Source organism: Chiroxiphia lanceolata, chromosome 5, assembly GCF_009829145.1.
Source record: "Chiroxiphia lanceolata isolate bChiLan1 chromosome 5, bChiLan1.pri, whole genome shotgun sequence".
In the NCBI taxonomy this organism is placed as follows: domain Eukaryota; kingdom Metazoa; phylum Chordata; class Aves; order Passeriformes; family Pipridae; genus Chiroxiphia; species Chiroxiphia lanceolata.
The window spans coordinates 51,619,540-51,647,393 of NC_045641.1; the positions used below are offsets into that span (position 1 = coordinate 51,619,540).

The 27,854-nt window shown below is 51.1% G+C and overlaps 1 protein-coding gene across 2 annotated transcripts; it reads left to right on the forward strand.

Moving 5' to 3' along the window:
* Positions 1-5,344: 5,344 nt before the first annotated feature.
* PDGFB (platelet derived growth factor subunit B) lies at positions 5,345-27,854 on the forward strand. 2 transcript variants are annotated; one of them, XM_032689462.1, is made up of 8 exons: positions 5,345-5,425; positions 11,028-11,467; positions 17,925-18,021; positions 21,234-21,317; positions 21,807-22,012; positions 23,725-23,866; positions 24,272-24,437; positions 25,609-27,854. In XM_032689462.1, the coding sequence occupies exons 2-7, from the start codon at positions 11,312-11,314 to the stop codon at positions 24,406-24,408; spliced, it is 822 nt and encodes a 273-aa protein (XP_032545353.1). In that variant the 5' UTR covers positions 5,345-5,425; positions 11,028-11,311; the 3' UTR covers positions 24,409-24,437; positions 25,609-27,854. The 2 variants fall into 2 exon arrangements, with proteins under 2 accessions (XP_032545353.1, XP_032545354.1); XM_032689463.1 differs by lacking the exon at positions 5,345-5,425 and having other exon boundaries at positions 10,447-11,467; positions 24,272-24,433.

Genomic DNA, 27,854 nt, shown 5'->3' on the forward strand with positions numbered 1-27,854 from the left:
GAGGATTGGGGGAAGGAAGGACAAGGAAGGACGAATGAGGGAAGAAAGGAAAGACCTATTGTCGCTGGAGAGGGCTTTGTGTGTCCCTAGGCTCACCTGGGACCACTACCATGGCCCTGACAGCCCTGCAGAGAATCCTGCAGGGAGCAAGCAAAGGGGAAGGAGAAGGAGAGGCAAGACATGTTGGCAAGAGGGTCTGCACCATTCCTACATCTGTGTTTTCTTGAGATAAGTCTGACCTATTTGCAGTCACTCTGAAGGAGCAGCAGGAGCTGGCCTTTACGTCTGACTTGACCTTCTATTGTGGCTCAGACATTAAAGGAGATTAAGGCAGTGATCAAACAACTCCCAAACTTTGAGGCATACCCAGTGTGGGGCCACAGCAATGCAGAGAAGCCTGGACTTGCCGACCACTGCCAGGTCCAAAACAGCCTGTCTGGCAGGTCCTGTCCTGTGGACTTGGGAGTCTGGGGTGTTTGAAGGGGTCTAACTCGCAGCATATGCATCTAGTGACTGTTCATCCCAAAATCCTGTAGGACACCTCTCAAAGCAAAAGCCAACCACCATCAACGGCTTGAAGTCAAGTCCAGGTCACTGTGGCAGCTGAGCATGCCAGAAGCATCCAGCATGCTATTATTTTCTGCTTAGTTAAGACAAGTCCAGATTCAGGTAATAAATAATTGTGGAAAGAGGAGAGTATGAGAAGGATGGCAGAAAGATACCAAAAGCCATGTTTCATGTATCCCTGGTTGGCTGCTTCAGTGGAAAGGACGAAGTCTTGTTGAACCTTGGAGCACAAGCCCCTTCTCAAACTGAGGAACATTGGGTGTACAGTATGTGTGTGTGATGAATTCTGTCTCCCACTGCTCACACAAATACCTGGGCAGATTGGCAAGGGTGGAAAAAAGAGGATGTGTGCTCCTTCATTACTTCTGGACTTTAGGGACATGGGCAATCAGTTCTGGCAGGCACCTTTCCTCAGAAAAGGGGGCAGGAGAAGAAAAGCAATGCCTCCAGCGAATCTCTTCAGGGGAAACATGGAGAAAACACATTTTACGTGTTTCAGTAGAATTTTCAGAGGCGTGAAGAGAAGACCGTGTCCCCTTGGCATGACTCACGTGGATGAATACTCACACTGTGTTAGAGAATCCTAATGCAGCGACCGTGGTCCTCTGCCGGCATTGCCAGCACTGCTCACAGCGGGGCGTGTGTGAGGGGTACAGGCAGCCCCGCCCAGACAGCACAAGGCCATGGGGAGCTCCCAGGCCCCATTCATCCTGCATGAGGTCAGGAGAGTTGCTAGTATTTGGGTGCAGAAGGTAAAGACCTGCAGGCTGGGCTTTACTTCAAGTCCAGCCAGAACTTGAGACGGCTGGTATTTAAAAAAAAAAAAGTTTTGTTTTTTTTTTTTTTAACAACAAGAAAGCATCTTTGGATCCCAGCTAGGTCCAAGGGCCTGCGAGACGTGAGGGTATATCTGTACCACACTCCTTTATCGGGATTTTTCCATTCTCTGAGGTATCTCAACCCTCTATCTGCCCAAGATAATGGAGAGGCAGCCAAAATGGCATTTTAAACTCTTGGCTCCCTCTACCAACAATTGGACAAAGCAAAGAGGCAGGATGGGAGAAACTGGCTTTCTGGAAACTTCTGTTTGATGGCAAGGGGTCACACCCCCTTCCATAGAGATTGGAGTTGGGGGTCATTTTACATCTGTCTTTAATGAAGAATGGTGGGAAGGGAAATTTAGCTCCGATGAGCTAATTAAATATATATATATTTCCACTCTGTTAGCAAGGAAAAAAAAGCCTTGGAGCAGCTGCTAGGTCATTGTTTGTGAATTTAAAAATAAAAGTTTCTTGGCATAGATTTCAGAGATGGAGGCAGTATCTTGCGTTGTCATTCCAGAGGGTAAGGGAGAGCAAGTAAAAGAAGGATGAGGCCAGGCAAGGATAGTTCAGCTTGACTACGTGTTGCTCAGGTGTGTCTTGGCTTTTGAGCCTCTTTTCCCTCTGGCTGGTTTAGGTAATCAACATCCTGCCCAGATGGCGAGCCTCACCAGGGACAGATTTACAGGCCCCACACCCTAAAGAGCTGGGAATATCCTGCCACAGGGATGGCTAATGCTTGGCAGTGCCCTGAGTACCTTGGTAGGGCTAAGTGGCCCCAACTAGGCTCACCTGGGGTCACCACCTAGTTTAAGCTCCATTTAAGCTCAGGTCCAGGTACCTGCTCCTGACCTGAGCTACGTATATGTGTATCCGTGCCTAGCCTTGCCTCCTGTTGTCCTGGATTTCTGACTGGTTGTTCCAAGTGGACTCCAATCCTCAGCTGGTGGTAGCTTTGTCTCCAGGATGCACCTTAGACCTGTGCTTCAGTCCAGCCCTGTCTCCTGCTGCTCCTGGCTGGATCTTGCCTTGTCTAAGGCTGTGACTGGAATTTGTCCCTGTCATGCCTGAGCTGGGGTCACTCTTGGCTTGTCCTCTCTTGTGGGGCAGCCCTGTTCTTGCTACTTCCTCACACTGATCACAAGCCAGACCATGGCAGGAGGCCTCATCTCCAGTGGCCTTGATGCTGGTTTTTCCCTTCCCACCCTGCTGTATCCATTAGTCTGATGCTTTCTGGCAGCAGCTGCACATGGAACGGGAGACCTGAACTTTTCCATTCCCAAGCCTCCAGTGCTGCCAATCCCTCTGAGCTGGGAATGGGCATTAAACTCACTCTCCACCAGCAAATAGGTCCTGGCTCCCTCTCATTTCTTGAGCACCATGTGCCGTTCACCCTTTCTGAGAGGGAAGGAAGGGGAGTATTCCCCTGTGCCCCAACGGGTCCAGCCCTGCTCGCCTTCTCTGCTGGCCTACAATATGTTGGCTGTGGCTGCTCTCCCCCTCCCTGCAAGCACCTAGTGCTGCTCCTTCCCCTCTCCTGTCCCACCAATGGCTCTGGCACACTTGGTGTTCTGCCATTCTAAAGATCCTGCCCCCCAGATTCTTGGCAAAATGGAAATTAATAACAATAGTAATAAAAAAGACTTATAATCCCCCCAGACAGATTATGCAGCCAGGGAAAGAGAGCAAAGTGTGGGGGGCCCACCTGCCATCAAAGACCTGTTCCACCTGCTCACCAACTCAGCGACCAAGCTGGGGAGGGTCAGAGGAGGCTCTAGGGAGACACTGTTCAAAGACAAAGAAGAGTGGGAAAAGTTTTCCCTGCTTCTGAGTCAATCCCCCAGCTCACCTGCCTGGATTCCATTATTGGAAAGGGCCTCCAGACACCTCGCAGATATTTTGGCAAGCTTGGGTTAGCTCCTGGTGTCCATCCCTGTGCAGCAAATGCTTCTGGCCCATGCTGCCCTTTCCACTGACACGGAGCAATGCGGTCAACGTTCACAGTCCAGGCTTTTTTCCTCTCCAGGAGAAAGACAGAAAGGCTTCCCGTGCGTGCCCTTAAGACATGTCTGTTCGTCAAGAGGTGTTGGCTCCCTCCTCACTGTGGTTATGGAAAGGCCTTTTTGTTTAAAGAGGAAAACAAATGAATAGATTCCCCTGACACCCAGACTTATCAGGCACGAACCCAAGGGAGTCCCTTGTTTAAACATTGGGAGTACGTTGCTGGATAAACACCCCTCCTATTCCTCTCCTCTTGGCTTTTTTCAGTTTTGTTAGGCATTTTTCTGCCTCTATTTGTTTTTTCTGAGCTTCTTGCTTCTGGCCAGACCTGCTTGGGGAAAGTGGGAGGGCAGTGAGGGTCCTACAGGCCAGAGCTTCTGGGCTGGAACAGCACAACGCTGCTCCAAGGACTTGCTGTGGCAGAGCTGTAGGAGAGGATGCCATGAGCAGATTGAAACATATGGACAGTGTTTGGGGCATGTCAGGGTCAGGACAAGAGGAGGCTGAAGTGGGAGAGAAAGTTTCCTCTCTCATGATCTCAGGTTTCCCTCTCTTCTCTGCACATCTAAGCTGGTGAGGGAAAAAACGGTGTGCTCTCCTCCTCCCTGCCCTACAAAAACAGAGACTAGAGTCAAACTTGGAATTCCCCTCTGTCTCATCACTGGGGAGACAGGGTCTTGGTGGTGATCTCACCCCATCAGAAATCTTTCTGTGCACAGTGCTAAGCAAGCAATGAAGAGGGAGGCCGGGGAGGAGGAGGGGAGTTATGGCAGGAAACCAAGAACACATCAGACACTCTAAATTTAGATCTTTTTATTCAGCTTGGACAATATTCCTTGATTTCTCATTGTTCAGGAGAGGGCAGAGGGCAGGGGACCTATTGAAAGGCTTTGTCCTAAGAGATGCCACTTAGTCTGGGTACAAGGGGGGTGGAGGAGCCACAGATGGTGTTGCTCTGGCATGGGCAAGAGCTGCATGTCCTACAGTTCCAAATGGCCTTGGGATGGGGTGGTGGGTGGGCACCTCTGAGCAGACCTGGGACCTGTGAGGCAGAGCTCAGGGCTCCCCTCAACGCTGCACACCCAAGGTGCACTGCAAGGCAGTGTAAGGACCAGCACGAGGCCCCTCACGTGACTGGTGAGCGGTGCCTTTGCTTTGGGGCAGGTCCCTGTGCCAGCGGGACGTCAGGCACAGGGTGTGTAGGATAAATACACACCCGCTCTATACGTCTCACTGCCTTTCCGGCATTGCAACTCAAAGTCTATTTTTAAACTCCCTCCTTTATTACACAGGCCAGCAGATAGTGGCAGCCTGCCTCCTGCCATGCCAGGCGTGCTGCTCTCTCACGCACCCCAGGGAGCAGGCTGTCCTCCACACCACACGGGGGGCACCCTGCCTGGTGATGGAGATGGGGCACAGGGTGGGCTATGGGTGGGCAAGAGCTCCCTCATCTCCCCAGTCACAGGCTCAGGCCACGGCAGGTGCTTGGCTGCCTTTGTGCTGTTGCAAACCAGCTGCTGGTACAAGGGTGCCACAGAGTATGTCATCCCACTGTATTGATGGGATGTTGGTTTTGTTCAAGGCCCATGGCTTAGGAGAGGGAAATGAGCTGACAGTTGGGTCTCAGAGCATCAACAAATCAAATCCAGTGTTGGCACAACCAGACGGGTGCAGGCAAGAGTACCAGCTCTCAAAGGTACAAAAGGTCTTTGCAGGTGGAAAGATCTTCGCAGGTGGAAAGCACACGAGGCTTTCCACCTCGGCCAATGCCCTCACTCCCGGTGAGGAGCATTTTAAGTGGGTTTTGCTCTGTGACGTGAGCAGTAATAGCTGGTGGTGGGGTATGGGGAGGGGAGAGCTGCTTCTTTTGGTTTTCGACCCTCATCTTCATTTCACATCATGAGTCATGTTACGTTCTGAGCTGACTAACTGCTGGGGCTATTTTTATTTCAGCTCAGCAAGCTTCCTTCTCGCTGCTGCCGCTGCCACCGCCACCGCCACTCGCTGCAGACCCAGGGGCAAAGGATGGGGAGATGGTGAGTGGCAGAGGGTGAGGGCAGGGGAAGCAGTGTTTGGGGTGGTGTCAGTGGAAAGGGGGACCGCTGCCCACCTAATCAATTTGGAAACAAAAATAGTATATGCCTTTTGAAAAACAACAGATGACCTGTGATGTGTGGTGTATTCACACACACATACGTATATATTTATTATACTGGGAGAGGGGAAGGGGGAGGGAGAGAAATTCCTTTCGAGTGCTATTCACCAGTCTGGAAAAATAAAGAAGGAAAGCAGAACATTTTTTCCTTTCATCAAAACAGGAAAGAGAGGGGGAATGGGGTGGGGAGCATATCCATAGACATAATGGATGGTTGCCAGTGTAAGGAAATTGTTCCCTTCTACCCTAAACTTGGGGGTTGGGATGGGGGAGAAATAGATGGTAATATGATCAGTGAAGGCTGCCTCCCCTCCTCCCCACGATGTAGGAACGTGCATGCACACAGGAAAGTGCTGAGAAATCAGTGCCCTCAGCTTTGCCTTCTCTCTTTGAATCCTGCTCGAGCTGCACATCCGCAGAGATGTGAAATGCCTTTGCCTTCTCCTTCACCTCAAAGCATGGGGCAGCAAGGCATGGCCGGCACAACCCCTCTCCCTCTCTGCCTTTGTCAGGGACTGTGCTCTGCCCTCTGCATTCGTCTGCGTGCTAGTCCCCTTCCCCGTCCTCTCCTCTCCTCTCTGCCGGGTTTCTGCCAGGAATGGGTGAGATGAAGGAGGTGGTGAGGGGCTGGGGAATCCCTCTGATGGGGAGAAACAGGCAGAGGGGAGTGGTTCCCAGAGGAAGCCTGGCAGGTCCCATCGAACTCCTGCTCTCCAGGTGACACCTTCCCTTTCCCCTGGAGCCGCTGGCTCTGTCAGGGTTTTACTCATCCTTGGAAAGCATTTTCCCTGCCAGGGGCGGGAAGAAAAATTATGCAAGCCCTGGGTACCCTGAGGCTCTGCCTTTCTCCAGCACAAAATACAAACACCAGGTCCCTGCCTGTCTCTGTCTCCTTCCTTTGGTCTTTCTTCTCCTTTCCTCCTTTTTCCTTCATTAGACTGAACTCATTAGGAAGTCAGGGCAGCTCCCATGTCAGCAGCCTCTGGGGCAAATGGTGTAAGCCATAGTCTAAAGCTACGTATCATGGCTCAGCTCTGTTCTGATCACTTGGCTCGGGACAAACTTTGCACAACAAGACGATGTGGTGTAAAACTGATGCGCCTACAGAACAGGTCTCCTGGTGAAAACTAGTCGTAAAACTTACTCTAGGTGCTTCATTTCAGTGTCAGGGCTGCTCTGCTCCCCTCCATTGAGGGCTGCGGCAGCCCCGTAGTGTAGGCGTAGGGATTGCTCATCGCTCTCCTGAACTCAGAGACCAGAGCAGGAGCAACACCTAAGTTAGATACCTTGAGTGGGCGGGCTGACTACACGTCGGCTTTCAACACCTACTAATTTATTTCCATTGATTGTTTTTGAAAATAGGACTCATCATGCAGAGGCTGAGACATCTCAGCTGTTCAGATTGAGTCTTGCTTTCCATTGTAAGCCCTGTTTTTCTTCCTGTTGTTTCACAACTCTCTCCCTTCTCTAAAAAAAATGCAATAAATAAATTAAAAAAAAAAATATCACCCCTTGCATCGTGCCTCTGTGGATGGTAGCTAGTAGATAATTTTTTCCACAAGATGAGGGGAGAGCAGCCTTTCAGCAAGGAACTGCCTATTGTCCTCGGACAAGTGTTGCTCTCCTCCCTAGTGATAAGAAAATAACCAAGGAGATGAGTTCAGCTGTTCATAGGTTTCAGAGCTCTAGTGGTGGTGAAAGTGTTTTAATAAGAAACCCTGCTACAGGCTCTTAGGAAATCTGTTTTTGTTGTGGTTTGTCTGTGGGGCCATTGCCAGCTAGCACAGCTGTGACTAGACCTTGTCAAGTTCTGATGCTCTAATGGGACATTTTTATGGTCCAGTTCCTTCAGGTAGCCTTGAAACATCTTTCTAATATATGCAGTGTTGGTTTCAAACTGTTTTCCTGTGACATCTGGGACACCAACAGCCCCACAGCCCTCCACACCCCTCCCACAGGCCAGGTGAGGGGAAGATTCAGTCATCCCCGTTAGTTTTAGGGGTTTATGGGACAAATGTAAAGCTAATTTCACAGAAGTAAGAGAATCAAAGGAGCATCCGCCTGGCTCAAGGTACAGCAGTTTTAAGGACATGCATCTCTATTGAATGCTATGCCAGTGAGACTGGCCCAGCCTTTAGTGAGTCTCAAGACCTCACTAGGGAAAAATCTGTCTCTGTCTTAAAAACACCAAGAGTAAGAAAAAGAGACTGAAGCCTGAGTGGCTTGAATATCACTTTGCTCTATTTCCAGGCAGGGTCATAGGTAGATGATTAGTCAAATTCCAAACATCCTCTTCCTTACTGTCTGGAGTTTCACCAGGGATTAGCTTTTTGTTTCTCATGTTGAGCTTCTAAAAACTGCCCAGCATCATCCACATGAAAATAAATAACTCTATTTCTATCCCAGCTAAGATGTAATGTAGCCGGTTATACTAAAAAAACAATACCCCACACCACACATATTCCCCCCCCCAAAATCAGGCCTTGCAGCAGCTCTTGTTGCTACTGAGCAAGACACACGCAGCAGATCCTGCTAGCTTTCTGCTGAGTCCTTCTTCTCTCCAGCAGCAATATCTCTCCCTGCTGAGGAGTTTGATCAGCCCTCCCACACACAGGCTGTTCTGTCCTGGCCAGGCAGCCACTACAGCGTGGGGGACCCCCTACACAGCTTGAATCAGGTGGCATGAAGGTGGTGGAGCCACACTAGATTATCTGAGGGCAGAAATCCTTAAAATGCACCTTAGCTTCCATTGACCCCTTATAAACCTTAAACACATAATGGGGTCATGGACACTCGGGACCTAGCTGCCCCCAGCTCCTTCTACCCAGATAGAAGGGCTTCCAGAAGCTGGTTTGGCCATCTCAAATCCTCAGCTTTCCCCCTGCTGAACACCAAGGAGCCCATGGCTACAGAATTTCTTTGGCCTGTGCCATCTGGAGTGAGGTGAGATGGACCCAGACCCTTTTAAAAACATTTTTTGAGGCCTCCTACAGATTTCAGAAGGAGTTTCAACACCCAGTTAGACATTAGGGTAGCAACTCCACCCTGCCTGGGGGGTTAGAGAAAATTATCATCACTTGAAATGGCTGGTACACTTGCTGGCGGGACAGGATGGAGAATGAGGGGAATTCTAAGAGCGTTCTGAGGAATTTGGGGTGGGACAGGGCTAACGTGGCTGGAGCATCTAAGATAAAGACTTGTTAAGGTCTCCAGCGGTAGAAATGAACAAAGGTATGCCTTGCATTTCCACTTCCTCCCCCTTGAGCTCCAGAATTGAGACCAAGCCACTTTAGACTTGGTTTGAGGGACTCCCAGAACACTCCTTATCTCTGCACTCATGCACCTCAGATGGCCCGGGTGTCAGAGCTCACATGGCCCTGACCAACTCCCCACCTGTAGGGAAATCTGCCCCCTGTTCTTCTGGGTTAGGGTGAAGGGCGGTGATCCCTTGTGACTCAAGAGCACCTTGACATGCTGCCCCACCGTAGGACCTTCCATTTTGTGTCTACATGACCTGTCTCTGTGATGGGAGGAGCACAGGAGCTAGGCTATTTTAAGAAAGCTAAGAGGGACCCCCAGTCCTCCTTGTGTCCCTGTGCTTTCTGACCAACACCCACATCCATGAGACCAAAATGAAGTTCAGAGGTGTAGCTAGCCAACCTGGGAGGTGTTGTCAGCTCCTACTACAGAGGAGCTGTGGGCTGCCTGCTGCTCAGTTCTGGTAGCTGCTCCTCACACCTGGGCACTTGGGATGGTGCATATGCAAGTGCTGGTGTGAGACCATGTGTTTTAGAGAGGGTTTGGCTGCATGAGACTCACAGGCACCTAGATAGTCTAAGGGAGCATGTGTGATACTGCAAGATGAGGCCACTGGTATGCCAGTGGGTGTACGTATGTGAGAAAGGAAGAGAGAGGGGTAGAGTGAAGCAGAACACATGGATGCCCAGGGATGTGTGAATGAGACAAAATTTGCACGTAGCTGTGCATGCGAGTGGCTCGAATAGGAGCGTGTGCGTAGCATAGAAAAAGCAGGGAAGATGCTTGGGATTCAGAGTGAAAGCCTGCCGAGTGCCTGCGGTGCATGACAGTGCAGGAATGTATCGGTGGATACGAGCCTGCACAAAGATGGTACAGAAACCCCTCCTGGTCGTGCCTGGAGTGTGCTTTGCGAGTGTGCAACCCCACGCTGGGAGATCACTCGTATGCACATGAGAGGGTGTGCATATGGGTGTTTTTTCAACAGGATATGACTCTTTCTTGAACTCACCTGTTAGCAGCCTTCCCCTCCCCATCCCTCTCCCCCCACAGCAAATATCTGCTTGCTTAATTTCCCTTCAGATGTTTATTACATCGTGGAGATAATCATGCAGCAAAATACCTCCGGGTGCCACGAGCAACACCAGACTGTCTTATAGGAATGAGTAGATTTCTCTGGCTTCTTTTTTTTCCCCTTCACACAAAGAGATGGAAGATATTAAAGCCGCCTCTCTCCCTGGAGCTAGTGCTGTAGCAGGGCAAGGAAGGCGGTGAGGGGAGCTTAGAGAAATGGGCTCCAGACTGAAACAGTGAGAACCTGGGGCCAAAAAAAATAACAAACTACCATGCCGGGAACTCCTCTCTTCTTATCTCTTGCCGAGGAGGCAGGAATTTCTGTCCCCATTCCTCACGCGATATTAAAGCCACATTATACAGGTTACTGCAGCATTAGTCATTTTTAATTAATTTATCATTTAAATTAACACACTTTTTATTTTGTCAGCAATAGACTGCTACTCCCTCACTAGATTTTTCACTTGATACCCAGCCAAGAGGAGGGTGGCAAGTTATGCTCCACCCATCTCCTCTCCTTCATAAAAGGAGCAGCCCCGAGTGCCAGTTTAGTCTCTCTTGCAGCTCGCAGACTAAAATAAAGCCCCATCGGCTCACTCGCCTCTCCTGCAATTTTACCTTTTCTGCATTTTTTTGGTTTTCCTTTTTCGTTGCAACAGAGTGTGGGAGGCAGCATCAGCAGCTCTGCTCTGAGGCTTGTCAAGGCTCAGTGCACGCACACACACACACACACACACACACACACACACACACACACACATGCACGCACGCAACCCAGAGTGAAAACATTTGCTCTCACCTGTCTCCAAACCCAAAGCAAACCTCCTGTTCAAGCAAACTGCCAACACTTGGAACGAGAAGGCACCCGAGCCAGAATCTAACGTAAGGTGAAAAAATTCAATGTACACTAGCAACTTTTTGCTAAAAAGCAAGAGGGCAAAAGGAAGGAAAGGAGCATTTTAAGAAAAGGACACCTTAAGGAAGATTTCATTTTTTGGATTTCACACCAAACTTTGGAAAAGTTTTTTTTCCTTTTTCTTTTTTTTTTTTCTAGTTATTATTCTGTTATTACCATCTTTTTCTAAGAACATTGAGACGTTGTTACCTGCATGTAAAAGCTTTTACATATATATTTTTTTTTTTTTTAAAAAAAGGAAGAAAACCAAGAGGAAGAATAGCATGTGGACCACCTAGCCAAAGGCACCACTGAAGCATCCCTTGCAGCGAGGGGGACGTAGACTCTGGATGTGTGCAATTCCGAGGGACTGCATTTTTTTCCCACCGGGCTTATGAGATAGCGCAGAGGCAGGCAAGTCATCGAGAATTACTTCTCTCTCCCCTCACCACTACCACCACCTCCGCGTCCTCTTCCAAGGGCTCCTGCGATTCTCCCACCGCAGCCCGGCTTGGAGGGACATGGGAACGCGCGGCACCCTCGATGCCTGAGGCCGGGCGGTCGCGGGGCTGTCTGCGGGAAGCGCTTCCCTGCCGGGGCTCGCCGTCCATGTGCCCGCAGTCGGCGGGGCCTGGAGTCGGGATGAATTTCGGCGTGGTCTTCGCGTTCATCCTCTCCCTGCCCCTGGCCCGCATGGAGGTGAGTTTCCGCCGCTGGCAGCGGGCGGTGCTGCCGAGCTGCCAGCCCCGGGCTGCGGGGAGAGCCGGCGGCGGCGGCCGCTCCCGCCCCGCAGGTGCGGCGGGTGAAGCCCGGGGGCGGCCGGGCGGGAGCGGAGGGCGCGGAGGGGGCGAGGGGCCCGGGCAGGCGGGCGATTCCCGGCCCCTCTCCGAGGGAGGGACTGCGGCCGGTGCGCCAATGGCGGGCAGCGACCGCTGGAGCGGGCACCCTTCTCGAGCGGGCGCTACCCTCGGGACGGGGCCGCCGGGGGCGCTTCGCCTGGGAATACATTCACCCCCGTGTCTGCAGGGACGGGGGGCATACCAGGCTGAAGCGGCCCCTGGTTAATATGGGAGAAAGGGTGCTGCTGGGGAGCCGCGGGGACCCCACAGCTTCCCGCCCTGCCTCGCCCAGGGCTGTCACCCCGGGGCAGATGCCGGCTCCATCGAGCCTCTCACCCCGTTCAGCGATTTTGGCATCGCTGCAGCGTGCGTGCGGCAGGGACCGAGGCCCAGTTGGCACCCCTGGAATAACACACAGAGTGAAACCCACCCTGGCATTGCCAAGGGGCTAGTGGAGAAAGGGCGTGGGGGTTTGGAGGGGGCAAGGAAGGGGTCAGCGTGGGTAGAGGCACCAACACGAAGTGGCGCGGTTGTACAGCAAGGCGTGCCTACAGCTAGGGTGATGGGGAGAGGCAGGCGGTGAGTGTCTGCTGTGCTTCCACAGTCACACAAGGATCTTGTCCTGCAATCCTGAATGCTCTGCTCAGGAGGAAGCCAGGCAGAGGGTGGGGGCCAGGTGGTGGATTTGAACGAACATCTCAGCCCTCTTCAGTTTCCCTGAAGCCTCATCCCAAGCCATGGCTGAGGAAAAGGAGCCCCAAACCCCCAGATCCTTAGCCTCTGTCGCCATGTTTCATCATCTGATGGTGTGCAGATTGAGGGGACCAGAAAGCCCCTAACATTCCTACACAGTGCTAGGTTCCCACTTCAGCTCATGGCAAAACTGTGGGTTGGATCTGCAACTTGGTTGTCAGGGGCAGGACACATCCTTCCACCAAAACTTTCCTCCCTTTGCATAATTTCTCTCTTTTTCTTCCTCATTTTTGGGGAGTGGGTGCACCCCTTGTGGGCCGTCAAGGAAAAGGTTGGGTGCGAAGCATCATGTCACCTCCCTATGGGCCCATTTTGCCCTTGCCCAAGCCACAAAAGGAAGCAGTTAAAGCTGTGGGCTGCCCAGTGGTTGTGTTTGTTTTGGGCAGAGGATGGTATTTCCTCTGTGGATGGCTCAGATCTCTTCCTCCCATGCAGCATGAAACATCAGCTATGGTTGGTGCTGGGGAAGGGTGAAGGTGGAAGTGTCTGATCCCAGGGGGCTGTTATTCAGTGCTGTAATCACACTAAAATACTGCACAGCTCTATGATAGACTAATAGGGTTAAAGTCTGGGAATTCTGGCCCTAGGTTTCATAGGAGGAATTGTGATATTTATCATTGCATGACCAGAGAACCAAGAACATTTCTGCTCGGGTAGATGCTTCTGCCTTCAACCAGTCCCCACATCTACTTTGAGGGCAGTGTGTTGCACCCTCTGCACCAAGCACACACAGCAGAGCTCCTACCAGACTGCTGAACCATAATTGTCCTCTGAACGGAGCTTGCACTTCTTCCCAGCCCTGTCAGAGAAAGTGCATGAGAAGAAGTAGCTCCTCAGATCAGTAGAGGCCTGAAGGAGGAGACGGAGCCTCCTGAGTCCCTCTCCTTCTGTGATCACACCCACCTGGAGCTGGAGGGCCCTGGAGCTCTTCCAGCCAGAGGGAGTACAAGCCTCAGCGGGAAGGTATTTGCCAGTTGGGAAGCAAGGATGCTAAGCCTATTTGCATTTGCCCTGCGGGCTATAACAGTTGCCTTGCAACATTTACAGAGATGGGCTGAGCCCATCTTGGTTGTGCTGGGGTGAAGCCCCACTGGCAGGCTTTCTGGAATTCCCAAGGAATGAGGTGCGGCTGGGCGCTTGCTTATAACCTCGGCCCAGGTCCCCATTGCATCTTCCTGCTGCCAGGCTCCAGCGTTCTTCCATAGTCTTCCTAGTATGAGGCAGTGACAAGGACAAAGCAGTGGAAGCTGGGATGGATGACATGTCTGGGGTGAGCTCGTGGAAGGAGCCAGGCGAGTCGTCCCTGCCTCCCTCTCACCATCAGCTGATGTGAAGCAGCAGGAGAGAATGACAGGGTTCCTGAGCTGTTTGCAGAGCTGCCAGTACACAGCCAGCCCCGGGGGTGGAAATGCCTCCAGCCCTTGCAGGGGATGTGTGGGGGGAGTGTGGAGGAGCAGTGGAGTCCCCCTTGAAATGGAAAAAGGGTGGGTAGGTCTGGCTGTATTTTAGGAACGTGGGCTAGATCAAACATTGTTTGATTATTTTAAGGAGGGAAAACATAACCCTCCATCCCACATGGAAGGGGCTGATGTGATGAGGGTTGTGCCTGCTGTGGGGTCTTCTGGCAGGCGGATGCTGGAGTCCCCTTGTAGCCCAGAATGAAGCTGGAAGGGTGGAAGACCTGTGCCAGGGGAGGGCTGGTGGCAGGTGCTGCTGGTCTTGCTCTCTGCCAGGGAATGCAGTGGAGTCTCCCCTCAGGGTCCTCATGTCAGCTTCAGAGGGAATTAAAAAATGCTGTTTGTTTGGGGTTTTTTGCCTAGCTGATCATTCGAGACTCTGCTGCCAAGATTCCTTGCCATGGTCAGTGTGGAGGTGCTCAGAAAGTTCTCCTCTCCTGGGCAGAGGAGCGGATAGCTGGGTGCTTCCCTGCCCTTCCCAAACTGGTACTGCTGCTACCCTTCTGTCCTTCTGTGTGCAGTCACACGTGGCTGTGTGTACACACACTAGCACAGAAAAGGGAACTGGAGGAGTCCTCACCTTGGGAGTATACTTGCCTTGTTTCTTTGAGCCCTGAGGGTCTGCCTTCCCTGCTGGTTGCACAATCTTTGCTCCCTCCTCTTCTGTACCTGCTGTGCTACCAAGAGACTCACTTTCAGGCAAGACTCTGAAACCCTTGCCCAAAGGAGGACTGGAGCACAGTCCTGCATATTTCCTGCACCACCTTGGCAGCAGGTGATGACAAGGGGACCTTTCAAACATCCCTGGTTCTCAAAAGCATATGTTGGCAGAAAACTCCAGAGGCAAGAGGTGGCGGGGTTAGGGAGGAGGCAGGTTTTGGGGGAGTGCATGTGTGGGGAGAAGGGACAGGGGAATGTCTTGTTTGCAGGGTGTTGCTGCATCTATGTCAGTTTGCAGTAGCCAAACAGTGCTGCTGGATGTCTGGAAGGAGAGAGGCAAAGCTGCTGTGCCAAGAGACCCCGACATCACAGCCACAGCACAGGGAAGCTGCAGGGCAGGCAGAGCCCCTGCCCAGGTGCTCTGCTGGCTTCTGTCAGGTGTGCTGTACTACTTGCCCTTCAAGCACCAGCACCCAGCTCAAGAAGGGGAGTGGACCTCCCCGCCAAGGGATTGGTAGGCTGGGGGGTGCCCCTGCAGCTCAGGGAAGAGTCAGGAACTGGGGGGCAGAGGGAGGGAGGGAAGAACAAACTTACTTTCTTCTAAGAGTTCAGGGCCTCGCAGGAATACAGGGCCAGGCCTTGGGGCACTTGACAGCCAGCCAAGAGTCCATTGAGACAAAAGTCTTCTTTGATCTGCCGCACAGTTAAAAAGGGAGACTGTTAACCTGTGTTAGACAAATAACTCCAGAGGAGCTGCTAAGCAGGAAAAGCACCAGCTGCTTGGGCTAGTCTGTTGGGGATCCCACCTCTTGCTATGCTCCTCCATCTTCTGACCCCATGGGATCAGGTGGACATGGCTGATGGACTTCTGCTTCCCTGTGTCCCATCTCCACAAGTGCCCCAAGCCTGGGTGTGTGCGGTGCCCCAGTCTCAGAGCCTCTCAGGCACAGGGCTGGGAGCCAGAGGCATGGCTGTTCCCAGTGACAGACCCCAAAGGGAGCAAGGACAAGGCATGGCAGCTCAGGTTGTGTAGCTGTTCTTAGGCCAGATTTGGACTTGGTTTTGCACTACAGGGATAAAGGAAGGAGCTTCACAGGCTTGCAGTTGTCACTAGCAGAATTGCTTTACAAAAATGGGGGAGGAGGACAGGATTATGAGCCATGTGGGCTGGTGTTACACCATAGCCATGCTGGTAGTATCTGCATCAAGAAAAAATTGGCATCTAAAACTGCTACTGTGAGCAGGGAGTGGAGCTTATTCCTACAGGCAGTCCCCAGAAATCCTGAGGGCCTGCATTTGCAATCCCCGATTCGTATCTGTTTCCCCTGCTCAGATAACAAGGTGACACCTCCCAGCTTGCTTCCAAAGTCCCTGAGTCTCGTAACACCTGCCCACGCTCTCCCCCAGTGAGTGCCAGAGTTTAAAATAAAGTTCCATTTCCTACACGTATTAAGTGTCAGGAAGGACCAGGGGCATCCGTGCAGAGCAGCATTCGTACACAAATGCATTTAGCTGACAGGTGCAAACATTAAAAGCCTGCAATTTCACTACCCGGCGCTGAGCTCTGACTGCAAGTACTGGGAATTGCAAATGATCCCCTTTCCAGTAAATGTGTGTGGCACAAGGCAGGGAAGTGCTGCAGAACCTCTCCGGCACTGGGCTGTTGGTCCCCCTCTCCCTCACGCAGCAGGAGTTGTCAGAAGGCATCTTCATTTCACAGCTATTCAGTGATCCCTGAATTATACAAGTCTCTCTCTTGCTGTGCATTCATCACTGATGCTGCTTCCCTCTCCCTCAGAGACTGAAGAAGTAATGCCTGGGGATGTAAAATCTGCTTTTTGCTGCAGGCGGACAGCCAGATCTGTGGTGAGATGTGACAGTGACAGGGATGGACCGGGGCAGGAAGGCTCGATCTGACTCAAGCTCTCTGGGGGATCTGGCTGCAGAGGTTTAGGACACTAGTGTTGTCTGCTCTGCAGCTCTCCCATGAGGTTTCTGCCCCATGACTTGGGCTGCAGCAGCCTTCACGCCACCGTGTCCTAGTTTAAGCTATAGTATTAGAGGATGGTCTGGCAGGGCTGAGGAGGGACCACTCCTGTTGCCCTGCTATAGAAGTGAACAGCGGGTGTCCAAGGGACAGGCACATGTGAGAGAGTGCCAGGCTCAGTCAGCCATGCAAAAGTCCTCAAGCTTTAAAGCCAACGTTTAGCCACCTGCCTGGTGGTTTTTCTCAACTCCGATCGGAAGGGAAGTGTTCTGCACTGAACACAGGCAGGGAGAGAATAGCTGCACGCTAGAGGACCACACACATGCCACCATAAAAACCCACAAGAAAATCTCTGTGTTTCACAAGCACACGAGCCAAGTTCTCCTCTCAGTTACAGGGGCATATGTAGGGCTGTGGCTCAGATACCATCCAGCACCCAGCTGAAAGAGCAGCTTTTCCGCTTGAGTAGCCCTGAATGAAGAGAGCTGGGAGCAAAGCAAACACTTTGGCCAGTACTTTCCTCCATCTCTTTTTCTAGTCTTTCGGAAGTATGTTTTAATCAGCACTTGCTTTCCCACACCACTCCTTTGTAGTCTTATTAAGTGCTGTCACTGGGGCCCACTCAGAGTAAAATTCCCAAGATGCTGATGGTATTGCACCTGCCTGCACAAATTCTGAATTTGGCCCATTGTCTGATGTTGCTAAACCTGCTAATTTGGGTTTTTTTGGTGCTGGTATGCAGGGACATCCAAACTCCCATATGTTTTTTGCTCCAAATCAGCTCCTCAGCCCACCACTTCCCTGTAGTCTTTGTGGTTTCACTGCGAGCTCATACCAGAGCAGCCTCAGCTGTGAAGGTCAATCTTCCTCTCCACCCCTCACCTTTTTTTTTCTTTAAAAAAGAGTATGCAAATGATGTATATTATTGGGCCTCTGTGGTTTGAAAACACGCGCACGCACACGCACATACACACGATAACTGACAAAGCCCGTGAGGGAGTTTCATAACAGAGGGAAATATTGGGAAGGTTTTATCTGATAGCGTAAGGGAAGTCTGTTAAAACGCCTTTACTGCAGGCAGCAGGAATGAGAAGCCACCTGGAGAACTCATACAGCACCGGAGAAGGAAGCCTTGTTGGCTGCTTGCATAGTGTTCAGGGCTCTGGTGCACAGCCTGGGTATTTTTTGGCTTTTTCAGTCTCCAGACAGCTTTGTGAGAGACAGCAAGAGGGACTCTCTTGCTTTTGCTTAGGTTTCAGGCTTGTGCCTTCATGAGGCATAAAGCCCTCAAGGTTTAAAAGCCAACGCAAGACAATGCATGTCTTTGCATTTTGCTGGTTCTGTTGTGTCTCCTCCGTGCTTGATCCCCCTCATCCCACTCCATGACACAGTCAGTATTTGCAGATCACCTCTCTAATGCTTGTTTCTCCCTTTCTTTTCTTTTTTTTTTCATCTGGCAGGGGGACCCTATACCCGAAGACATTTATGAGATTTTGGGTGGCGGCTCAGTGCGCTCCATCAGTGACCTCCAGCATGCCCTGCGGATAGACTCCGTAGGTAAATCTCTTCCCCAAACACTCCTCTATTTTTTCTTAAGTCTTTGGGGGGTTGGGCAGGGATATTCCATTTTCCAGCAGGTACACTATCAGCAGACCTCACTGTAAATATAGGAACCATTTAGGAGCCAAGACCTGGCTATTTACACACCTAGTCCCCTTGAAACTTGTGGGAGTTAAAGGCAACTAGATGCCTTTCTAGATCTCCTACTAACTGGTCTAATAAGGGTCACTGGCTTACAAAAATAATAGGAGATGGGCAAGGTGAGTCCAAGAAACTGAGGTCAGCACTTTTCACCCAGGCAGGAGGGTTTAAACTGAACAAGGATCGGTTTAGGAGGTGGCAAAATGGGAGGTGGGAATGGGGTGACAGAGGAGGGAAGGGCTGAGTGGGTTTTCAGGTTTAGCATCCACAAAACCCCATGGGCTCCCACAGGCTCTTAGGATAAGGGCTGCAGAGCACGTGTCCAGGGTTGAGATGCAGGACAGGGGCTAAATCAGGGTACCATTGCTTCACCTTCTGCCCGTAGATAAGAGCTCCGGGGGCTACAGTGCCTTAGGGTCACTTGGCCAGGGCTGAGTGCAGTGAGCAGCAGGAGCAGCGAAGTGTGGAGGGGTTGGCACGTGTGGGAACTGGAGCACGCGCCACGGCGGCTGGGCTGGCCCAGGAATTTATTTATAAACGGTCTCTTCAGAGCAAATTCCTTTCTATTCTAACCCTGCTCCCGCCCGTCGTCCCCCAGCCCCCCCAGCTCGCCTTCTCTCTCGTGTTTTGTCTGTTTAGAGCTTTGTAATCCTTGCCGAGACACTATCTACGGGGGAACAGAATTTCCTGCTTTTGTTTCCTATGCCAGTCCAACCACTGGCGCAGTCTCAAAAGCATTCCCGCTGCCTTTCAAAACGGCCCTGGAGGGGCAGGGGGGGAAAGCGAGGGGGAGGGCACCAGCTGTGTTCAGCTATTGTTTGTCTTAGAAAGAGGCGACGAGGCTCCCCACCACTGCCAGGGCCACTCCCTGCCCTCACCAGTTCCCTCCTCCTTGTCCACGAGCCACACAATGGGGCAACTTCCAAAATTAGCTGTGCTGGATTGTCCCAGGCTGGTTCCCCCCACCCCAACTGTCTTCAGTGCTGACCTGGGGTGTAGAAGGACAACCTGGAGGAGGGAGGGACATGGTTTTCAATAGAAAATTCCTTTCCAGTCAACAGTTGTTGCTATTTTCCCCCTCCATTTCTGTCCTCTCATCAACTCAACCTGTGGTCAAAGGGCAGCCCACCTCCCCCCCCATTTGATAAAGTGCCAGGTGGCACAGGATGGACGGGTGGGGAAGGAGTGGCTGAGAAGATGTGTGCGGTCTGTCATGGCCTGGTGTCTAAGGAACAGATACATCTCTATCACAGTTATTAACCACTCTCATGGCTAAGAAATAAAATGGGCTTCTCTCATTGTCTTGAGACGCCCAGAGGTATGGGAGAAGTCTGTGGAGCTTTGAGTCACTGGTTTCACTTCAGGTCTCAGATGGGAAAGGCTGGTGAGGGAAACAAAAGTGGTGCTGTGAAGCAGTTTCTTTGTTGCACCCCATGGCTCTCATCTGCTCCTAGACACTGACTGAGCGGCATTGACATTTGCTTGCCCTGTGTGGAATTAGAGTATTTGCTAATTAGTATGTTAGCAAAATAATACCAAAGTGTCTGGAGCTATTCACCGTGCTGTCCGTGCACCCTGTATGTGCCACAGCTGCTTCTCTCTACCAGCTGCACAAGGAGCCAGAATGAGGCAGCTCCAGGAGGCAGATGAGCTGAGATAGTGCTCTCCTGACCTGAGACACCACTGTAGACCCAACAACAGAGATGTGTAGAGTGGGAGTCATCTCCCATAACTGTGGCTGCCTGCAAAGCAGGTGTGTTATCTAAGCCAGTCATCCAGGCATCTTCTCCAGTCCCGAAAGAACTACAGGCCCTTCTTCAGCATGATCAACCAGTTCTCCTTTTGGGCATCTGCCTCAGGGAGAGACAAATGGCACCTAGAATTGATCACACCTCTCCAGCTGCTTTAAAGGATGTCTGTCTGTCTCTCTACCTCGTGTGTAGATGTTGACTGCTCAGGCATAGACGATTCCTGCCTCTGTGCACCTATCCCAAATCCTTCAGCAGCTGCTTCAGAGCTGAGCAGAGAGCAAAGTCTCTGCTCCCCCTTATAAGAGGGCTGCACTAGGGTAGAGCTGAGGAAGAGGAATGGGACATGATGGGTAAGGGAAGTCCGCTCCACCATGCATCTGATAAACAGAGATCTTCCACTGGCCCCAAATTCCCTTTAAGAAAATTGCTCCCTTGATGCTGACGTCCATTCAGTTTCCTTCAGCTGCTAAAGCAGGTCAGAGAAGGAAAGAGCTGTGGCTGGGTGGGAGCTATCTTCGAGTGCAGCCATTGTCCAGAGCTCAGGAGTGGCTGCGTGTTGGAGTGCTCCGTGGGGATTATGGGCATTTCTCTATTCAGCACTTCCTATGGGAAAAGGCAGTGGGGTGGGAGGGAACTGCTCAGGGCCAGCCTGAATGCTATCAGTCTTCCTCTCCCATCGCTGACTGAACCACCTCCAGATCCTGCCACTTACCTAAGAGTAGTATAGAGGAAAAGTAATTTTAACTCTATTTTTCCGTTATTCTGTCATAAAACTGCTCTAACCTAGAGCAGCTGAGGTGTGGTGGGAGGGAGAATGCAAGCACCCCACCTCCCACACATCACCTCCTTCACCTGCCCTCTCACCTCCCAGCTCTCCCAGTCCCAAGCCACCCCAGCAAGGCACCTCAGTGTTATATACCAAATGTTCTGCTGGTCTCGTTTGGTCTTTGATCCTCCTTGCTGTATCTTGGTCTCAGCTGGCCGATCTGAATTCCTCTGCTACTCCTCTCTGATACCAAAAAGCCCTGGCATGGGCCTTATCATTCTTGAGCTGGAGTTTTCCTCCCCCTGACCTGAGTGGGACCCCTCTTTCATGATAGGCTTGTTGCTTTGAGCTGCGCAGTCTGAGCCAAGGGCAAACCTAGAGTGTGCTCCAACACAGCTGTGACCTTGCTGGTGGGTTTACACCTAGTGTGACATTCTGGGGCTGTGGCTTATGCCATGTCCCTGCACTTTGCCTAATGATCTGAGCACAAGTGCCTGCTGTCTTCTCCTGCGTGTACCTGGTACTATAAGGTCATGTCTTTCCCTTTGCAGAGGAGGATAGCTTGAGCCTGACCCTGAATGCAACTCAGCCTGGTGAAAACCCTGTGGCCCTGTCTCGAGAGCGACGAAGCCTAGGTGAGTCAGGGGACCTTGTGATTGTCGGGGCACTTACCTTAGCAGCCATGGGTGGGTGCAGATGCGTGTCTGAGATACAGATGTAGGGGTAGAGGTTGTAGTGAGCATGTATGTGTACACAGATGAGAATGAAGGTCTGGGCCTTGAGTAGGAGCTGGGTGTTACACCCCAGGAGGGCAGGAGAGGGAGTCTGGAGCTCTGCAAGCTGCTCTGCTTTAAATCCTGCCAGTCCTGATTGGCTCTAAAGAAGTGTCATGTCCTGCCTAGGACAGTGCTGCTGCAGTGAGAAGAATTATTCTACTGGGGCCTCCTCCACCGGGCATGGCTCTGTACAGGGAGGGAGCTGGAGGGGTGGGAGAAGGAGAAAGAACATGTGTGTGTGTGAGAGAGTCATGCGGGGTCTTTCTCTTCCAGTAGAGGTGGCTGCAGTGGGATGGTAACAGCTGCAAAGCCCATTTCATCCCCCATTCTTCTCTTGGCCCTCCACAGATGCTCTGGCAGCAGCAGAGACAGCTGTCCTTGCGGAGTGCAAGACGCGGGAGGTGGTCTTTGAAATCTCCCGCAACATGGTGGACAGCACCAACGCTAACTTTGTGGTGTGGCCACCCTGTGTGGAGGTGCAGCGCTGCTCCGGGTGCTGCAACAACCGCAATGTGCAGTGTCGCCCCACACAGATCCGTGTCCGGCACGTCCAGGTAAGGGAGATGCCTCCCACTGCTCCCTCCTCCTGCCACCCACTGCCATCCCAATGCCCCAAAACCAAGCCCACAGCGGGTCTCAGATGCAAGGCTCACGCAGCTGCCTGCCTTGCACCCCCTCTGTTGTCACAACCTCTGCATTGGCCACGCAGCGCTGCAGACACCGGCACGGGTCACGTCCATGCCAGCTGCTGGGAGGGCTGGTGCTGTCCAGCAGCTGGGGACTGTCACCATGCAGAGCTACAGGGCACCATCCCCAGCTGCAGCTCCATGCCATGGGCCTTTCTGTGGCTCAAGGCAGCCTTGTCTGCTGCGTTAGAGCAGAAGAAATGGGGCGCTTTCCTCACAGGAACTGTTTTTGATGGAAAGAGGGGAGGGCTTGCAGTGTCAGTCTCCTTGCCCCCACTGCTGCTGCAGCTTCTTTCCAAGATGCACTGAAGCAGCTTCTCCCTCTCAGCCAACAGTTACCTCCTGACCTGCTACAGCAGCCAGCAGACACCTGATAGCTAACCTCTTGCTCTGATCCTCCCCTCACAGCTACCAGCGATCTCCTCACAGCTTCCTCCCAGACAGCTTGTTTAAAAATAATACTCATCCCATACTAATCCTCTGCCTGAGCTGCAAGAGACTCCCCCGGGCAGGCAGTAGAGGTTGGCTGGGAGAGATTGTATTCACACAGCCCTTTTCATCAGGAAATTCCTTTCTCAGAAAAGCCAGGCTGAATGAGGGGAAAAATAGGGGGGAGCAGGAGTTGTTTTTCTGGAAAAAAACAAGCGAGAGGTCAAAAGCCAGCCTGAAAAAGTGACCTGGAAATGGTTTCTTTGAGGACAGAGGTCTCTCTATTGTTTGGCTGGAAGTGTTTGTCTAGTGAGCAGCGTGTGGTCTGAAGTGTGTGGAGTGGGCTTTCAAGGAAAGATAAACAGCCTGGCTGCTTCAGCACTGGCTGAGGGATGCTGCTGGGGGCAGTGGGTTTAGAGGAATTCCATCCCAGACACACAGCACAGTGAGTATTTATAGCTTGTGGAGCACTTCAGGGACTGCAGTTTTGTTAGATAAGCTGAGTGGGGTCAGGCCCAGCCGCTGCTGGAGTGGGAGGACCCCCTAGAAGGCTTGTGCCCTGTGGTGGGATGTGGAGCAATGTGTCTTCCTTCTGAGTCAGCACTGGTGGAGAGTCCGAGGGAATTTCCAGAGCACCGCCTTTCCCATAAAACATAGAGCTGAGGGCTTCAGCCCTGTGAGTTATTAAAGAGCTTGAGACAAATTCAGACAGGCCTCAGCAGAGCTGGTGAAGCTATGTTAGCTTGCATTGGGCCTGAGTTTTTCTCCTTTTGCCCTTCCTGTAATTCACTGTGGGAATTAGTTCTGGTTGCCCTCAGGTCTCCACCATCACATCTGTCAGAAACAGGCTATCCAGTTCTGCATGCTCCATGTTTCTGTCTGTGATCAGCCAGTCATCCTGCTTAAGCAGCAGCAACAGTTAGGAACAGGGAAACCAACCAGAGACATCTAAACTTGTCTAGTCTAGGTCTGCTCTGCTGGTTCAGAATTGTTTCCCATACACACCTCCTCCAAATTTGAACCATGCTTTGTGCGCAGCCTTCTGACCCTTTAGGAAGAAAGGCAGTACTGAAGAGCACTGACACTGATTATTTTTACAGAGTGGGAGCTGCAGTGTATTAATCTTTTGCTTGCTTCTCTCTTCCAAACAGGTAAACAAGATCGAATTTGTCCAGAGGAAGCCAAAATTCAAAAAAGTTGTTGTGCCTTTGGAGGACCATGTGCAGTGTCGATGTGAGGCCGTGTTCCGACCGCCTCCCAGGAACATCCGTCCAGGGCCACGTGAACAGAGACGTAAGGATCTTGACATTAGTAGAATGGAGGGAGGCACGAGAAGAGAGGCTGAGGAGAGAGGGAAGAGCCCTCCACTGGTTTCAATCTACTTAGCTCCAGTGAATCCCACGGGCCTTTGCTGGTTTATACCAGCCGAGGGACCTTTCCCAGGATGTCTGCCTGCCTGCAAGGGGCTGAAAATGAGGGAAATGAAGGAGGGGGAGGTGAGAGGTGAGGGGAAGGGCATGGTGGGAAAAGGGAGAGGGCAGAGACTGTGGAGAACAGAGGACAAGGGATAGAAGAACAGAGAGAAGCCTTGTGGCCCTCCTGTTGCAGAGATCTTTGTTGACAGTGTGTGGAGAAAGATATTTCAACATGAGCCGGCTGCCCCTCGCCGTACAGACACTCTCCCCTCTGTTTTGGCAGGCTTGTCACCATCGTTCACCACAGCCGCTGTCTCTCAGAGGCAGCGAGTACGCCGGCCGCCGGCACAGAAGAGGAAACATAAGAAGTACAAGCATGTCAACGATAAGAAAGTGCTGAAAGAAATCCTCATAGCATAGAAGTGCTGGCAGGGGAGAGCACAAGGCAGGTAACAGCAAACTACTCTTCCAGTTGGGAGAGATGTCCTCCTGGGACATGGCATCTTGGACGCTTCCCACAGCACTGACCGCTTATTCAGCTTGGGGCTACTGCAGGATCAAACCTGGGTCTAAGGAGGGGGAAGGACTAGGTTGGGTGCCAACATGTGCATCCTATTTATGCCTTTAAGTTAGAAGGATCGGGCCATCCTTGCTCCAGCCATCCTTGCTCTTGGGCCCTGCCCTCTCCTTCCCTGCCTCCCTTACAGGCAGAAAACAAGCCTGACTTCTCTCTACACCTAAATCCCCTCGGGGTCCATGTAATTCATCTCTTCTGTGGAGCAACTCCAGTCCTCCTTTGTCTATTGATTCTCCATTGAAAGCAGAGAATTAATGTTGCTCTGGGGATCCCTTTTCCTTTTATTTCATTAGTCAAGTTAGCAGAAAGACTGAAAAGGAGCAACACTTTCAGTTCATCATTCTCCTAGCGGGAAACCTATGTGCATAAGAAAGGTCATACCAGGGAAAAGGAGAACTGGAATCTCTGGCAAGAGATCTGGACTTCATCAAGCCAGGGTCTGATTCTTCTCTCCACAACTTGTGTAAACAGGAGTAATTCCCTCATCATCAGAAGAATTTCACTGGTACAAGGGAAAGGAGAATAAGCCCTGGTTCCCCATGAGAGAGAAAGGTACAGAAAAGAGAGAAAGAGTAGTCAGGGCACAGATCAGGAGGAGCTGAATTTAGAGAGAGGCAACACAGCTTAACAGAGAGAGCCCTGGCCCATGGCTCAGTGGTTCCAGCTCTGCTGCAGCCCCTTGAATGAGGCCACTCACCTCACATTCACTTCCCCTTACCTTGGGAGAGGAGATGGCGGGCTTCCATCTGTGGCATTTCAGGAGCTGGGGGCAAGGGGCACCTGGCAGTGTCTTGGGATTGGGATTCCCATGCTTAGTACTATGAGGGCTCAAATTATCCCAGGATTCTGCTGGCCAGCCTGAAATTCCCAGGGTGGAAAATGATGCAAACCCATGCAAATCTCAGCTCTGGCTCAAGCTGTTCAGGGTGAAAAACAGAGAAGGTCAAAAGTCCTTTCCAGAGGAGAAAAGTGAATAGAAGGGTAGTTGCAGGGGGAAAGGGTTACATATTCTAATGCTGTGTTTGGTTTTGTTTCACTTCCAGGTTTATTTAATATATTTGCTGTATTGCCCCCATGGGGTCGTTGGAGTGACAACTTTTCCTCTTTGTCCATCTGCCTCGACGTCTGATTCAGACGGCAATTGGTGCTTCTCTTTCCATCAGTGGACCTTCTCCCACCAAAGCCTCCTTTCTTTCATTTATTAGCATAATTTTTAAGTTTTACACACACACACAAAAAAAAGGACAAAGATGACCTTTATATATATATATATACAAGAAAAGAACAGAGTACAAATAAAACCATGAACGCCAACAGCCACTTGTGACAAGGACAGGACAATGCCTTCCCTGCTACAGAGGACAGGATAGAAAATGTGAAAAGAAAAGTGGGTCCAATTTCTTCTAAGGAAAGGAGAAGACCACATGGACAGAGGCCAGAAGGGGAATATTCTCCCTTTTCCTCATGCTTCTGGTAAGGCTGGGGGGCCTGGCTGAGATCTACACTTGCACTGGACCTATATTTTGGAAACAGGCGTGTCTCAGATTGCAAGCAGTGACCAGTGATGGAAAATGCACTAAGGACTTTTATCAGCCTACCTGGACAGATATATATTTTTAATGTGCGTGTGTATATTTGATTTTAAAAAAGAAAAACCAAAACCATTAAGATATACAACATCTCTGGGAACAGAACAAACAAGCGAAGAAACAAAACAAAAACAAAGCAAAGAAGCCAAATGCATTCTCCCCCTCCCTTCCCCCTCCTGCTCCTGGTGCTGACTGGAAGGTGTTTGGATGGTGGGGAAGGAGCACATGGCGGCAGAATCGTCTCCACGCCCCTGGCCCCTGCCAAGAGGAGCCATCTTTGCACATGCTTGTGGAGAATTCAACTTTCCAGGCTCGGACTCAAATTATTTTTTAAATTTGCTCTGTATGTGTGCGTGTGTATATGTGTGTGTGTGTGTATATATATATGTGTGCGTGCGTGTGTGTATGTGTATTTATACATGCATATATAAATATATATATATATATAAATATGTTCTTAAATGGATTTCATTCCCCAGTGGCAGGAAGCTCAGAGGCACGTGCACGCATTGGCTTCACTAGTCTGGCAGAAAAGCACACTGTTACTGCAACGTGCCTGCGAGGCCCAGGATGGGGCAGGCAGAGGCATCATCTGATCTCTCTCTCTCTTGTTGCCCATTTCTCTTGCTCTGCAGCATCCCCCCAGCACAACTTCCTTGCAGGAGATGAAGCGGCACCACAACAAGACCAAGGACAGCCAAACTTAGAAGCATGACTTAATCTCAGTGAGCTGTCCTTGCCTGCTCTGTGGTCCTGAAAGCAGAATCATGTTATTCTCATGAGGTTTTTAACCCCTTCTTGGGTGTCCTGCATGCCATGCTTCCCCTTATCTCTCCCTGCCAGTGTCTCTACATCTCCCATCATTTTCCTCTCATTTTTCTTCTCAATTTCCTTCTTGATCTCTTTGCCCATTAGATGATCCCAATCCATGTAGTTTGGAAGTTGATCCATCATGTGGGCAGCTCTGTGTAGATACAGAGAAAGAAATGAGGGCAGTCTTTGCAGTTGGCAGCAGCCGTCTGAGACAGAAATGAGCTCTTCTAAGTGAGGAGGACTTGGAGAACAACTGGAGAGTCAGTTGTAGAGTCCCTCCTGGGCCAGTGCCTATCTCCGAGGAGGGAGGAAGACTGTGTGGGCAAGGGCTGTTTCTGCACAGCTAATACTCAGTCACCATTAGCAGAAATGTTACATATAATGGAAATTCCCAGCTTCACCTCGGAGTCGTGGTCTCAGATAGTGCCATGCTGGGTGCTGCAGTTACTCACGCAGAAAACACCTGACAAGAGTGATTGCAGCAGTCCCCCTGCCCCTCCTGCCTCCAGCCACTTCTCTCTTCACACACACACCTCCCTATTGCAGGGTAAAGCCCTGGAGGGAGGCTGGGGAAGAAGCCAAAGCCACAACCTGGGAGCTGTTACAAGTTGTGGAGGAACCCAGTCCTCACCTCCTGCAAGCCCAGAGCACCTCTTGTACCACTGCCAAGGTGGCACATTTCTCTCTCCCTCTATCCCCAAGCCCTCAAGTCTTAAGATACTTTGTTTTGCTGTTCCAAAGTAATTTCTTTTGGTTTGTAAAGATGTTTTATTTTAATTTTTTTTGCTTTTTTTAAATGTAAGATTAATTTATACTCAGTACTGTATTTAAAGTTGTAAAAAAAAAAAAAAGAAAAAAAAAAGAAAAAAAGGAAATCACCTCTCAAA

What these genes read in the sequence shown, in the direction of transcription:
- PDGFB (XM_032689462.1), top strand. Translation starts at nt 11,312, where the DNA reads ATGCCTGAGGCCGGGCGGTCGCGGGGCTGTCTGCGGGAAGCGCTTCCC. An exon ending in TGCCCCTGGCCCGCATGGAG is followed by an intron (nt 11,468 to 17,924) that starts GTGAGTTTCCGC and finishes TTCATCTGGCAG; the next exon opens with GGGGACCCTATACCCGAAGA. An exon ending in TCGAGAGCGACGAAGCCTAG is followed by an intron (nt 21,318 to 21,806) that starts GTGAGTCAGGGG and finishes GGCCCTCCACAG; the next exon opens with ATGCTCTGGCAGCAGCAGAG.